Source organism: Pelodiscus sinensis, chromosome 6 (genome assembly GCF_049634645.1).
Source record: "Pelodiscus sinensis isolate JC-2024 chromosome 6, ASM4963464v1, whole genome shotgun sequence".
Lineage (NCBI taxonomy): Eukaryota > Metazoa > Chordata > Testudines > Trionychidae > Pelodiscus > Pelodiscus sinensis.
Window position 1 is genome coordinate 105,649,152 of NC_134716.1, and position 12,853 is coordinate 105,662,004.

Here is a 12,853-nt window from a genome sequence, read left to right on the forward strand (position 1 = left end):
TGATGAATGTAGACTCTGTACAGGTATAACTGCAACTACATACAAATTTCTATAACAAATTACATAAAAATGATGTGAACGTGCCTAGGATCCAAAAGAATGAGTGTTCAATCCTACAAATACAGGACCTTCAACTAATATTATAGCAAATCTGAATCTAAGCCTAATACAGTTTGAAACTCTAAACAAAATGTACTCCCTTTTGGATTTTTTTAAACTAAGCGCTATGTATTAACTAGATGACTTCTTGATGGGTTTATTCCTTCCTCTTTCAAGGCCCTATTCATATTATCACTATGTTATGTTTCCCACAGTAGCATATGCAGTCTAGGGAAAAACATTAACCATTTGAAGTAAAAATAAATATGGGTTGATACTTTTAACCCCTGTCAGGAAGGTTACCCATTAAAACTTCCAGTTTATTCTCATTGTTGAGGTACAGATTGCAGAAAGGTAGTCTTCACGCTTAAAAGATGTCTTTATTAATGTTGTAAATGCTAAGTTTAAATCTCAAGGTATAAAAGGCTCTTCAATTGCAGTTATTGAGCATTTAAAAAAGTATAATATGATAGAAGACTAAAACTTTGAACAATAAGATTGTATGCAAAAATATTGGACTAAAACATCTTAACAGCGGTAAGAGACAAACCAGATTTTTTTCAAAAGAGACAGTTAAAAATCTAAGGAAGTGGTGTTGATAAAGGCTCAAATTGTTATCTAACAACAACAAAAAATCTCTTCTGCTTCAAAAAACATTCCTTATTGGAAATGTTCTGTAATGTAAATTTCCTGCACTTTCTTCTGAATCTGCATTCTTCCTACATAATTACATGTCACTTAGGGCATGAACATGTGTTCACCATCTCTGTTGATCATGTTATGCTGTTTACCAAAATTGCTACCTTGATGTGTTTCTATAACTGAATTTTTACAAGGACAGATTGTGGACCTATTGCTTAATTTCCAATATTAAGGGCCAAAGGACTGCTTTTCATCTGGTGCTCACCCTTTGAGCTGTCCAGCTTGGGTGGCACTGTCAGGAGTTAAAACTTCTGCTGACAGAGTGCTTAGGGTCACTGGGACAAATGCTTTCATCCATCTCAAGGTGTAATCCTCACGGAAGACTGGACTTGCTTAGAACACTCACCCTTAAGAATGTTACCAATTACTCCAAACAGACTAAATTCAGAATGAAAAATCTGACTGTGCTACCAAGAGAGAATTCAAAAGTAGTCAGGAAGAACATAACCACCAAGAAGTACAGAAAATAAGAATATTAAAACTGATGAGTTCAAGTAGGCGCTATGAGAAATAGGTACATTCCTGAAGTTCCTGGTTTTCCTAAGGATGATGAGAAGCAGAAAAACAAGTCTTATCTACTACCCAAAAGAAGAAATCTATTTGTATATCCTACGAAATCCTTCAGGAATTACTCATGTTGCCATTTATGTCTTCTACCTACATCTGAACAGATACTTAATAAACAGAAGATGAATCAATCTGAATAGCCACCATGTCCATCTTTTCATAGAACATATGACTTAAGACATGTGTGTACAGGTTGAACCTCTTTAGTCCGTCATTCTCTGGTCTGGCAACACCGATGGTCTGGGATGATTTTAGTTAGCTGAATGTCCACTTATCATGGGTGTGGCCAAGTTTCCTGGAGTCCCATAAAGTTTGTTTACAACCACAATCCTGGATCTCAGAGTCCTGCGCTGTTATTTAGCTCTAATTTACCTCAAGTGTCTTCTAAGAGCCCAGTAAACAGTGGAAGTGTTGATAATGCTGCTAGACAATATTAACCTCCCGTGATCTGGCAAATTCTCTTCAGTACTAAGGATGTGAAGGACTAATCGACTATCCAATAAGCAAATGCCTATCAGATAGAGGCAGCAAGGGTGGGGAGCGACTAATCTGCTATCCTGTCCGCTATCAGAGAGAGGCAGCAAAAGGGGAGTGGAAAGAGGGAAGTACTACAAAGCAGCAGCGTCGCACGGAGTCTGGGGTCAGCTGCTCCATGCAGCACTACCGCTTTGAATGCCATGGGGAGCCCGGTGTCAGGCTCCTTGTGGCATTTCAAAGTGGCAGTGCCACGCATAGCTCAGGGTCAGTGGGGAAGTCTCTACCTGACCCCGGGCTTTGACGCTTTCACCTTTAAAGATGCTACACTTCAAATACAGAGGTACCCTACTGATTAACCTAATAGTTGATGCAAAAATGCATCAACTATTCAATTAGTCAATTACCGGATACTTAACATCCTTATTCAGTACAGGTTCCAAGGGTGCCAGATTAGAGAGGTTCAACCTGTATTAGAAAAGATTGATGAAGAAATTTTAATGTATATGAGTCTATATCATCAGTGAGACAGTTTCTTCAGATAAATGTCAACATCCTCATCGGAAAAATTGTTCACAATACTGTTCAATTTAGAGAATGATTCCCTAAGTGAAAGAGGAGGAAGAGATGATGGCTTGGTCTTCCCAAAAGCAGACAATGAAAAAACTACTGGTATTCTTAAATGCCTTAATGCCTTTTGGGCATGATGGAAAAACTACAAAAAAGGCTGTGCAAATGGAAGTCCAAGCAACCATAAGGACAAAATAATGAAATTGATCCAAGAAGAGCTCTTTGATGTGGGGCAGTGCATCAAGGTGTTGCTTCCTACTCTCATTTGATGAAGCTAATGTCAACCATGTCAGCTCTTGGATCAGCCATCAGAGCCATGATATCTGCATTTTTCTTCTTTAGTCTAGAAAGATTTGGCACTGCCCACAGAAGGAGGCATCTCCTTAGTACACTACTTCAAGTACCATCATCAGAGTTGAGATCTCCACTCAACTTAAAGCAGCTTTCTTCTGAGGGAGTTCAAGGCAATAATAGGAGATTTGGAATTGAGGCACTTAGTGAGGAGGACACCATAATATCCAAAGTGCAAAGACCCCCCCCATGCCTCATTTGAAGAAACCAATCTTAAGAATCATAGCTTCTCTTTCTAAAGAGTACCATTCATGCTAGTTCTGAAAAGAATCCTTAGGAGAGTTCCTTCTCTTCTTGAGAATGATTCAACACCCCTGGAAAAAACATGTTCACATGTATCAAAGGCCTTAAAGTATAGGCCACAGCTGTGAGAAGCCTTAGAGTACATCTCTGAGAAAATACAGCACTGTATAAACTTCATAAACTCAAAGCATCCCATAGTTGAGGAAGAACAACAAGGTTTCAGTGGTTCCTGGGGAAGATCATATAAAAGAAGCTTTTGATGTTTCTAGAATCAGCAGACTGGGATCAGAAGCTGTATTCTTCAAGGACTAAGCACCAAATACACTTTAGTTTATGTTACTTATCCTGAGAGATAAGCCATAGAACTTAGAGCAGCCTCTGGGGAATGACCCACTCTCAAGCACAGGAAACAATGGATATATCTGTCTGTAGTGAACATCTTCACTTTGGAGTACAGACACCAATTAAAGCCTGTGCACTTGTTCTTGTCAGCCATACAAAACCAGGAGGCAAGAACTAGAACCAAGAATCAGCCAGAAAAACTGCACTAAATGAACTCATATCTCATTACCTTGGAGATGTAACACACAAGTTTTTACATACAATGCCAGCAAAGTTACCAGAAAAATTAATGAAGAACAAATCTACACTTATCTTAAAAACTAAGTATACACAAAACAATTACAATGCAGTGACACAACTCCACTAAGATGATTAAGTACCCACAATGAAGAACTAACATAGTGGCTTGGTCTATGAATCCTGTTTTACAATCTTGTTCTGAATATCTGAGTGCTGCAGAAATCTGTTGATGCAACCCCAAAATACACTGCTTTTCTAGATGGTTCTCCATTAAATGCCTTGGGCAATATCCCAAGAGCTGGGATCCACAGAGGCAATTCTTGATGAAACAAAGGGTTAGGAAATAAATTGAAAGCACTTTTAAATGAAGTTAAAATATTAGTAGAAGAGGTGTAGCAGCTTAGCCATTCTGAAAAGCATTCTCTTCAATCAAGAGTATATTAAAATCAGATTAAGAGGGGATACCTTTGAAGAGAGCACATATTTTTCTCCATATGCTGATCATCTGCAATGATGCATAATGTAATGTGACAAGACTCAAATTTATCACTAAATAAAAGATTTTTAAATGTTTTATTAATTCCAGTTATAATCATTAAAAGGCCACAACAAAATTTAGTTTAGAAACCTGTTCTGATGTATTTAACAAAATCTAAACAAGGGGAAAATGTGTGCTCTCTCTGGATGGGAGGTTAAGTCTGCATTTGTTAATACCCAAATTTTGTGCCAACTAAAACAGAACCCAGTCCAGATGTTGCTTCAAACATGTCCAGTTGCAACTGTGTTATAAAATAATTTCAACAAGGCTTTTCTCTGACATGTTTGCTAAATTAGCACCAGGCTTTAAAAGATTTTCTCTAAGTTAGAGAGTATACAGGCTGCCTTTAAACAAAAACTAAGTTTTACCTACTCTCATTTAACATGCCTTTTTCACATAACATCTACCCCACCATCCCCCGTATCTTGTTTACAATTTCTAGATGTCAGATTTTATTCCACTGTTTAACAATTTAGCAAATGGCCTTCAAATTTAGCATGATCCCAAACATAAAAGATGACAGAGTCAAGAAGGGCTCATCCTAAAAAGGCATCAGTGGAGGGCAGACTTCAGATATAAATATTTAAATAAAAAAGGCAAAAGGAAAATTCCAAAGGTTAGTCTAGCCTCTATGGCATAGAGAACACAGGTTTGGATAAGTAGCTGCTGTATCCAGTAGTTCTCTGGAATCTGTAATGTCCAGATAAACAATGGTATTCAGATGACCAAAAACTAAGGCAACATAGAAATATGTATTTTTATCCAATCATACCATGATTTTTTTTAAAAGATACATTTCTGTTCCAATATACCTTTCATGTTAGATATGACTGGTGACAAAAACAAAGATCATGTAGTAGTTCTGTAACAATTTTTTAAAAACCCACGCATTTATATTATCTAGTGAATAGTCTAGTGCACAAGGGAAGTATCTTTTTCATCAGCTAAAATAGATCCATTATTTAATCTCTATTAGAAATTATGATTCCATCCATCAATGTAATCGTATTCTATTGCCATAATTGAGGTAACATCACAAGCAACGTTACATTATATCCTAATATAATGTCATGACTCAAAATCAGAGTAATTTAGGGATAATTTAACTTTTTCTTATAAACCCAAATTTAAAAACCCAACAACTTTGCACTCCAGATTTTAAGGATTGCAAGCAAAGTAATACTATACATTACAATTATGAAAGGTCACAGTTCATCATGGACAAATATGGATGACAGCAGTGTAAGAACCTATACAGAACAGAACAGAACTGTGAGATGATGGGAAACAACAGCATATATACACAATCCTTTTACCTTTATCTTGGACTTCTTTTGAAAATCGCTCCCTTTCAATAGCTGATTCACGTTCTATCCGCTCAATTTCAGCCAATGCATCCAATTCTACTTCATCATATGGCGTTATAGTTCCTTGTTGTGAAATCTGTTGCTGCGTCTGTACCACAGGAGTTTGAGGTTGTTTTGCAGCAACTGAAGTGTTCTGTTGTAAAACAGGCACTTGTTGTGCTTGAAGGAATGCTGTCTGTTCGTGCTGCGGCAAACACTGAGCAGCATTTAGTGGGCGGTTAACATCCTGTGGAGTAATGGGTGTTTTAGAAGTCTGTCCTGGGTACTGAACATTAAAAGGAATATCACCCTCTGAAACATTACTGTTTTCCAAACCAGAGAGCATATCATCTTGCTGGTCCATATCCGAAGATCTTACACGAGAGAGTCTTAAAGTAAGTTTAGTGGAGTCCTTGGAAGGAGAACTAATGATATCATACATTGCAGCTTTTTCAGTCTGGTCTTTTTCCTCCTTGCCTAACTTCATTTTCTTTTGTTTCTTTTGCTTTCTTTCTGGAGAATCTAACAGTATGTCTGGGGGTACCTCTCTAGGTGATGAATAAGGTGGAGGCTGAGATTGTACGATTAAAGGAGGTCTTGATCCTAGAACAATAATTCAGAAAAACTGAGCAGTTACAGTGTTTCACATTTTATATAAAACACACCAAATATAATATAATAATACCCTAAATTATTCATAATACGTATATCTACAAATATTTGTGCTTACAAAGACTAAATATATAACTAAGATGCACACTAAAACATGTCCTGGGTGCCCATATCGCTAAATTTGTTTTAGCGATCCACATCTAGTGAAGAAAGTACGACTAGAAAAAATGGTCAAAATAGCAGGTCAAGCTCCCATTCAGTAGGCCAGTCCTGGCTGGAGTGATTGCACAATCCATACCAGAACTCCTGGTGGGGCTGTTCGTTAATGGCGTCTAAGCCTTGCCCCATCACATAATCGCTCTGTCCTCTCCCATCATGGCTCCCTGAGCAAGTGGCTTTGGGGATCACCAGAGGGGGCGGGGGAGAGGGAGACGAGTTGCAGCCACCAACAGCCTGCACTCCCTGTGACAGCAGAGGCTGCGAGGGGAGCAGAACGAGCACGCATGCCCTGTGCACTCTGCTTCCCCTGTGGCTTCTGCCGCTGAGGGGAGTGTGGGAGGGCATGACCACTGCTGCCACACAGTACCAGGCTTTCCTGGTGATCCCCAAAGCCATGTGCTCAGAGGCCATAGGGGAAGAGGGGAAAAGGCGATGGTGAGAAGGAGCAGAGGTTGTAGGCTGGTAATAAACAGCCCTCTTCCCACCCCCATCTCTGGAGTCCTGGCTGGATTAACAATCACTATGGCTGGGACCGGCCCACGGATCAGGAGTTTGAGACCAGTGGCCTATAATTTCAGGCTAGGACATCAACTTTTAAAGATTCAGGTTAATGAAAGGGTAGCTCAGGCTATAGGAAAAGGAAGGATTGAAGGCTCCAAAGATTCTCTTGGGGGGGTCCAGTGATGATAACTTAATAGTGAACTATTGAAAGACATTAGTCGCTACATCTAATCATTTCTAAATGCAATAAAAAGAAATCTTAACACACACACAGGTGACAGAAGGTTCCCTACATAAAAATATTCTTGGAAAGAAGTAGTCAGGGAGTATTTCAAAAGCCAAGTCAAAATGGATTTCTTTACTCTTTATCCCTGATTATGTCTATTTATTTTGCAACTTTCCCATTTTAGGGATGTTCTGAGTCAATTTACCTAGGGGCAATGCTTCTGCCCATAAGTGATTGAGGATATTTTCCACCATTATCTCTATTCATCTGTTCTACTTTTTCCTTCTTCCAAATTACATATTTTTATTTAAAATGCATCCACCCCAAGTTCTGAGCTCATTTGCATATATTTTACAAATAGTAACTTTTAAAAAGTGGATATTGTCTACATTCACACCTCTCCAATTCATTACAAATTTTAAAAAACCTCTCTTTTCCCCTTCAAATTGTGCAATCTCTCTTAATTCTCTGTTCCACAGAGAATAGATAAATTTTGCAACCATCAACAATTTGAACTCTACTGGTCCAGCATGGGACTGATGGTATGCAGAAGTGAGGGGACACAAAGGACCACTTGCAAAAATACCTTGCCTTGTTTAAAAATAGGGCTGTTAGCTTTAGATTACACACTTTTCTAATGATACCATGATAGCACTTGAGGAGAGGGACAGCAGTTAAGATAGCTACAATTCAAACAACTTAAACATTTATTGGTTAACACTTTGAACTGCATTCAAATGAATGCAAGAGACACTACTAAGTAAGCACAAAGCCTTATTCTGCAGTAGCTCTAAGGACAGCACACTGCAATACACAGATCCAATGATAACAAAATGAGGTATAACTGTGGCAAGGTCCACATTCACATTCAAACCTCTTTCTACAAATGTCCTTGTTTGCTTTGTCCAGGTTCTTGTGTTTTGCTCTGTCTCCAATTCATCCTGATAGGTGTTTTACAACCTCTTTACCCTAAGCATGGCATAAACTGGATTCATTTTCCCCAATCCTTTTTCCCCTTTCTCATCATGACTGTCAGTTACAATATTCTCCCTCCCACTCGAGCCTGCAATTATGAAATTATCTTTGATTCCCTTTCTCCTCACACTCAGACCCTCAAAATCTTGCACATTTCTACTTCAACTTCTCTCAAATCATCCACCGCTGCAGGGACCTGAGACAGGCTCCCTCCCTGTGTGCTGCTCCATGTGGCTCTGCTCTAGCACAGGTAAGGGGGAAAGTGGGGAGGCTTCACTTGCTATCCCTGCCTTCAGCAAAATTTCTCAGCTCATACTGGTCGGAAACTGCCCAGACTCCTTTCTCCTCCCTCCCCAGACTGCATAGAAATTAGGATCCTGCTGTTTAAAGCAGCTGCTCTATAGCAAGGGTGTTGGTGAGGCGGCCGCAGGCTGGATCCAGTGGCTTGGCAGGCTGATGCGGACCACTAGCTATCTCTTCTGCACCCTTGCTCTATGCCAAAATCCTGGCTCCTGCCAAGACTGCATCTCCTTCTGCCTTCCATCACTGACTTAGATTCCTGTGATATGACTTGAGATCCTCTTTATCTCTAGTTTAGATAATCCAGTATCTACAAGATTAATTTGCTGTAGCATACAGGAGAAAATTAGTTGATGGCCTCCTTTCTGGTAATGACCCTCTCCCACACCAGGATATAAAGGATTGTATCTCTCTTCTTGCAAATACCAGAGACTTCACAAACTTGTCCAAGGAGCTTACATTCTCCAGACATTTCTATTCTCAACCCAAATGAGTACTTCTAAAGCTGTACTGGAACATTCAATTCATACTCCTAACAATTACACTTTATTCAATGAAATTAAAAGCCTGATTCTCCATTGCCTTGTACTTTACATGAAGTATTTCTATTAGTGTCAAGTGAATATAACACAGTATCTTTCCAATTTGGTAGCATTATGTGCCTACTTTGCTCTGGGGCATGACATCTACATAAGCTATAGGAGGGGAAAAACCCAATCAGGCTTTTTCTATTTAAAAGTAGCCAGAGGTCAAAGGATCTGAGATGAGGTGGAATGGGTTATAAGATTATTCCCAGAAAAAAAAATCAGTTAATTCTTTTCATTGTGGATTCTGACTTCACTATCACATTTGGGATCTAGGAAGCTGGAAGGAAAGATTACTAATGAGGGAGAAGACAAATTAACAAGAATGCCCCTTCCCTAAAAAGCAGTATGTGCAACTATTTTTGGGACCATCACTTGGACCTTTGAATAGGAATGGCATTAGGACTCAACAGTGTTTTATAAAGATCTAGATGACCAAGCAGACAATTGTAGAGATTTTCTCTATGCTATCTGATGTCCTCTTCAGCCAGGATGCCACCACTGAGAAAACTAAATAGGCTCTAAATCCTTCCAGGACTGGTATATTCTCAACTGTGTAGGCTTGGCAATTCCACCTGGCTATAAAGGATTTAGAAGCTGTCAGGACTAGGCATTTAAGGTGAAAATAAAATAATAAAAAGGAGGTTTTCCTGAACTGACTGGTTCTACTAAGATACAATTTAATAGCTCTTCTCACAAGCAGCATATGCCATACTCTTCTGGATGTTGCGGCTTCAAGCAAAATGATCTCCTGTCATGCCAGGAAGGCTATGTTTACATTTGGAATACTTCTGAATCATGATGAACAACCTGGCCCTTAGGAAAAATATAATAAGGTTCATGCCATAAGAACAAAGGTTTCTGGAGACATTTTTGCTAATGTGATTGTTATGAGGAAAAATGTTTTCTTAGCAAGGAAATATAAGGAATTAGATATCATCTGCTTCAATGGATAAGTGAAGATCTCAAGAAGGGAGGACAGGTTTGGTTTACGTAAGAGTGCTGGCATAATAAACTTTGACATTATGGGGTGAGCTACTAGAGACTTTGATGAATCTGACTTTACAACCATTTTTTAGTGCTGACACACAAGAATCAATGGTGGTGATGGAACTTTGGTTTAAGTCTCAGCCATCCTGTAATTCAGTAAGTGGGAAGGCCTGACTTCTTCCAGTTGACTTTTTAATTCTAATAGGATAATTTTGTCTAAGCTCTTGCGTAGGCAGAGAGGGTACAGGACTTCTGTGAGGCTAGAAGATTTTCCATTACTATGGAAAGAATAATCAACCTTATTAGGACTTGCTGCTCAACAACTGATCAGATATGCTCGAGTAATCTAGGATGTGATGCAGAAACAGGACAAAGAACAGTACATCCTGCCTGCAGGGGAGAATAAAAGAAGCCTGTGAAATATCTCCCAAACATCCAAGTACCACACCCTTTTTGGCCAATTTGGGGTAAGCATCCTTTTTTCATCTTTTTGATTATTCCTTCTTCTAGGCAAAAAGGAAAGGGGTCAGAAGAGTTTTAGAAAAGATGACTTGGCAATCTGTGAGCAAACTCTTTTACTGGTGAACTTCAGTTTGCTTTCCTTGTCATGTCTTTTGTATTACAACTGAATATGAACATGTCCTATTAAGGCATGTCTCAGATCAAACCAAGATAATGCTCTCTAAATACTAGCTTGAATACATGCAGGTTCATGTGCCATTATTAAATGTCAATCTCTGATGGTTTAAAGCCAGGCAGGCTTTGTGATTAGCATCCCTTCTGGGTTGATAACTCTAGTAAAAGTTATATAAGCTTCTGCTGAGGAGATCATCTACTTCACTATGCTATTTAAATTAAATTTCTTGTTCCTACTCCATGGTTGTCACATTTTCTAACTAAACCAGAATGTGTTCCTTTTTCAGATTATCCTGGAAAAGCTATCCACATCAGTCTCATCTCTAAAAAGGTGTTGCTCTGGAGTATGACCCTTCATCGTATTTTGTTATGATGTCCTGAGTCTGTTCCTACACCCTTAGAAGCATCAGAAATTAAGGATATAGATTGCAGAGGGGGAAATCCTACCATCATTCATCTTCCTGTTTCAAAGGGAACAAAGGGAATGACCACTCTGGAAGGTACCTTCAATTGCATCTCCTACAGGGAACAGTTTCTAGCCCTCAAAAGGAATCCTCAAGCGGCTTCACATGCTATTTCTCCAACAGAGTAATTCCTATGCATGGAGCCCTTAAGATCGATGACCTGCAGGTAAAGATGGACACACTGTGGCACACTGGACATCAGTACTAGAAAGTTGCAAAACTTTGCTGTATTAGAAATCTCATTCTGTGTCTATCTTGACTCATGGGGAGGCGATCAATAATGGCTGAGGGATTCTCTTCTTTAAGTACATCAACCTGGAGAATGTATTCTAAGTTGCTTACTGAGAGTATGTCTACAAAGGCGGGTAATACCCACATCTGGCTCTGGTCAGCTGACTCAGGCTCTGGAGCTGAAAAATTGTTGTGTAGACACTGCGGCACAGCCTGGAGCCCAAGCTGTGGGACCCTCCACCTTTACAGACTAAGCCTAATGTAGGCCTGGGCAAAATATGGACCACATGCTGGATCTGGCCCGCGGATGCTGCAGGGAGCCCCAGACAGGCTCCCCACTTGCCTCGACCCACCTACATGATGCTTAGAATCACATATGCAGGGAGGTTTAAAAACAAAAACAAAAAAACAAAAAAAAACCAACTCTTGAGTCCAGAGGGGAGGGGGAGAAAGTTTTAGGAGCTACTCCTGCCCCCAGCACAATTCCATTGGACAGTTTCTGACCAGAAACTGGCCAATGGGAGCTGCCTGTTTCAATAACAGGCAGCCACCAGAGCACATGGCTGCAGCCTGTGTGGGGACAAGGCAGGCAGGGAGGTTGATTCAGAAATGGCGCTGGCTGGTAAGTCTCCTAGCACAGCATACCTCTGGCACCCCAGTCCCTCTCTTCTCCATCCCTCTGCCTCCCACTACTGCCCCCTATTTTACATACCCAAATCTTCTGCCTTCCCTCCTGTACCCATATTCCCTCCCAGATCTGGCACCCTAAAGCCCTGCTCCAGATCACAGTCCCCTCCTTACCTAGCTCACAAGCCAAATCCCTGCATCCCACCCCATCCTGTACCCCAATTCCCTGCCCAAGGTCACAATCCAACCCTTGCACCCCACTCCAATGCCCCAGGTCACAACTGCCTCCTTACCCCAAGTTCCCTTCTGCACCCAACCTCCATCCCAGACCCTGCACCTCCACCATTAATATCCTGGAAGAGTGTGGCCTTCAACCACTTTCCAAATTTTTGGAGTGCCCCGCCCCTAAAAATTATTGCCCACCCCTGCCTTAGTGTCTACACAGCGATTTTTAGCACTACATCCTATGCACTGTGAGCCAGAGTCAGCTGACCTGGGGCAGCTCTGTCTGGCTCAGAGGGCTTTTATTTTCCATATGACTGTACCCTGAGAATCAACCATAGAAACGCAGTATTGAAAGTATCCTTGAGAGGTCTCTTAGTCCATCCCCCCATGTTAGAACAGGATCAGGTATACAGGATCATCCTTGATAGGTGTTTGTCTAATCTGCTCTTAAAAACCTCTAGGGATGGGGTTTCCACAACTTCCCTTGGTAAGCTACTTAACTAACCTTATAGTCCCATTTTTTCCCCTAATATCGGACACAAATCTGCCTTGCAGCAGTTTATGGCCAATACTTCTTGTCCTACCATCAGTGGATATGGACAACTGATCACTGTCCTCTTTATAACAGCCCTTAACATTCTTACCATGTTCCAGCCTTAGTCATCTTTGCTCAATACTAAACATGATCAACTTTTTTAACCTTTCCTCACAAGTCTGACTTTCTTAAACTTCCCATCATTTTTGTTGTTCTCCTCTGGACTCTCTCCAATTTGTCCACATCTTTCCTATGA

At 40.3% G+C, this 12,853-nt stretch overlaps 1 protein-coding gene across 8 annotated transcripts in view; it reads right to left on the reverse strand.

The window, feature by feature from the left end:
• NIPBL (NIPBL cohesin loading factor) overlaps positions 1-12,853 on the reverse strand; it is a 312,487-nt gene that overhangs the window by 125,953 nt on the left and 173,681 nt on the right. For all 8 annotated transcript variants that reach the window (XM_075932528.1, XM_006139460.4, XM_006139462.4 and 5 more), the window contains one exon: positions 5,443-6,075. In XM_075932528.1, coding sequence (XP_075788643.1) covers positions 5,443-6,075 — 633 coding nt within the window. The remainder of the gene's footprint in view (positions 1-5,442; positions 6,076-12,853) is intronic.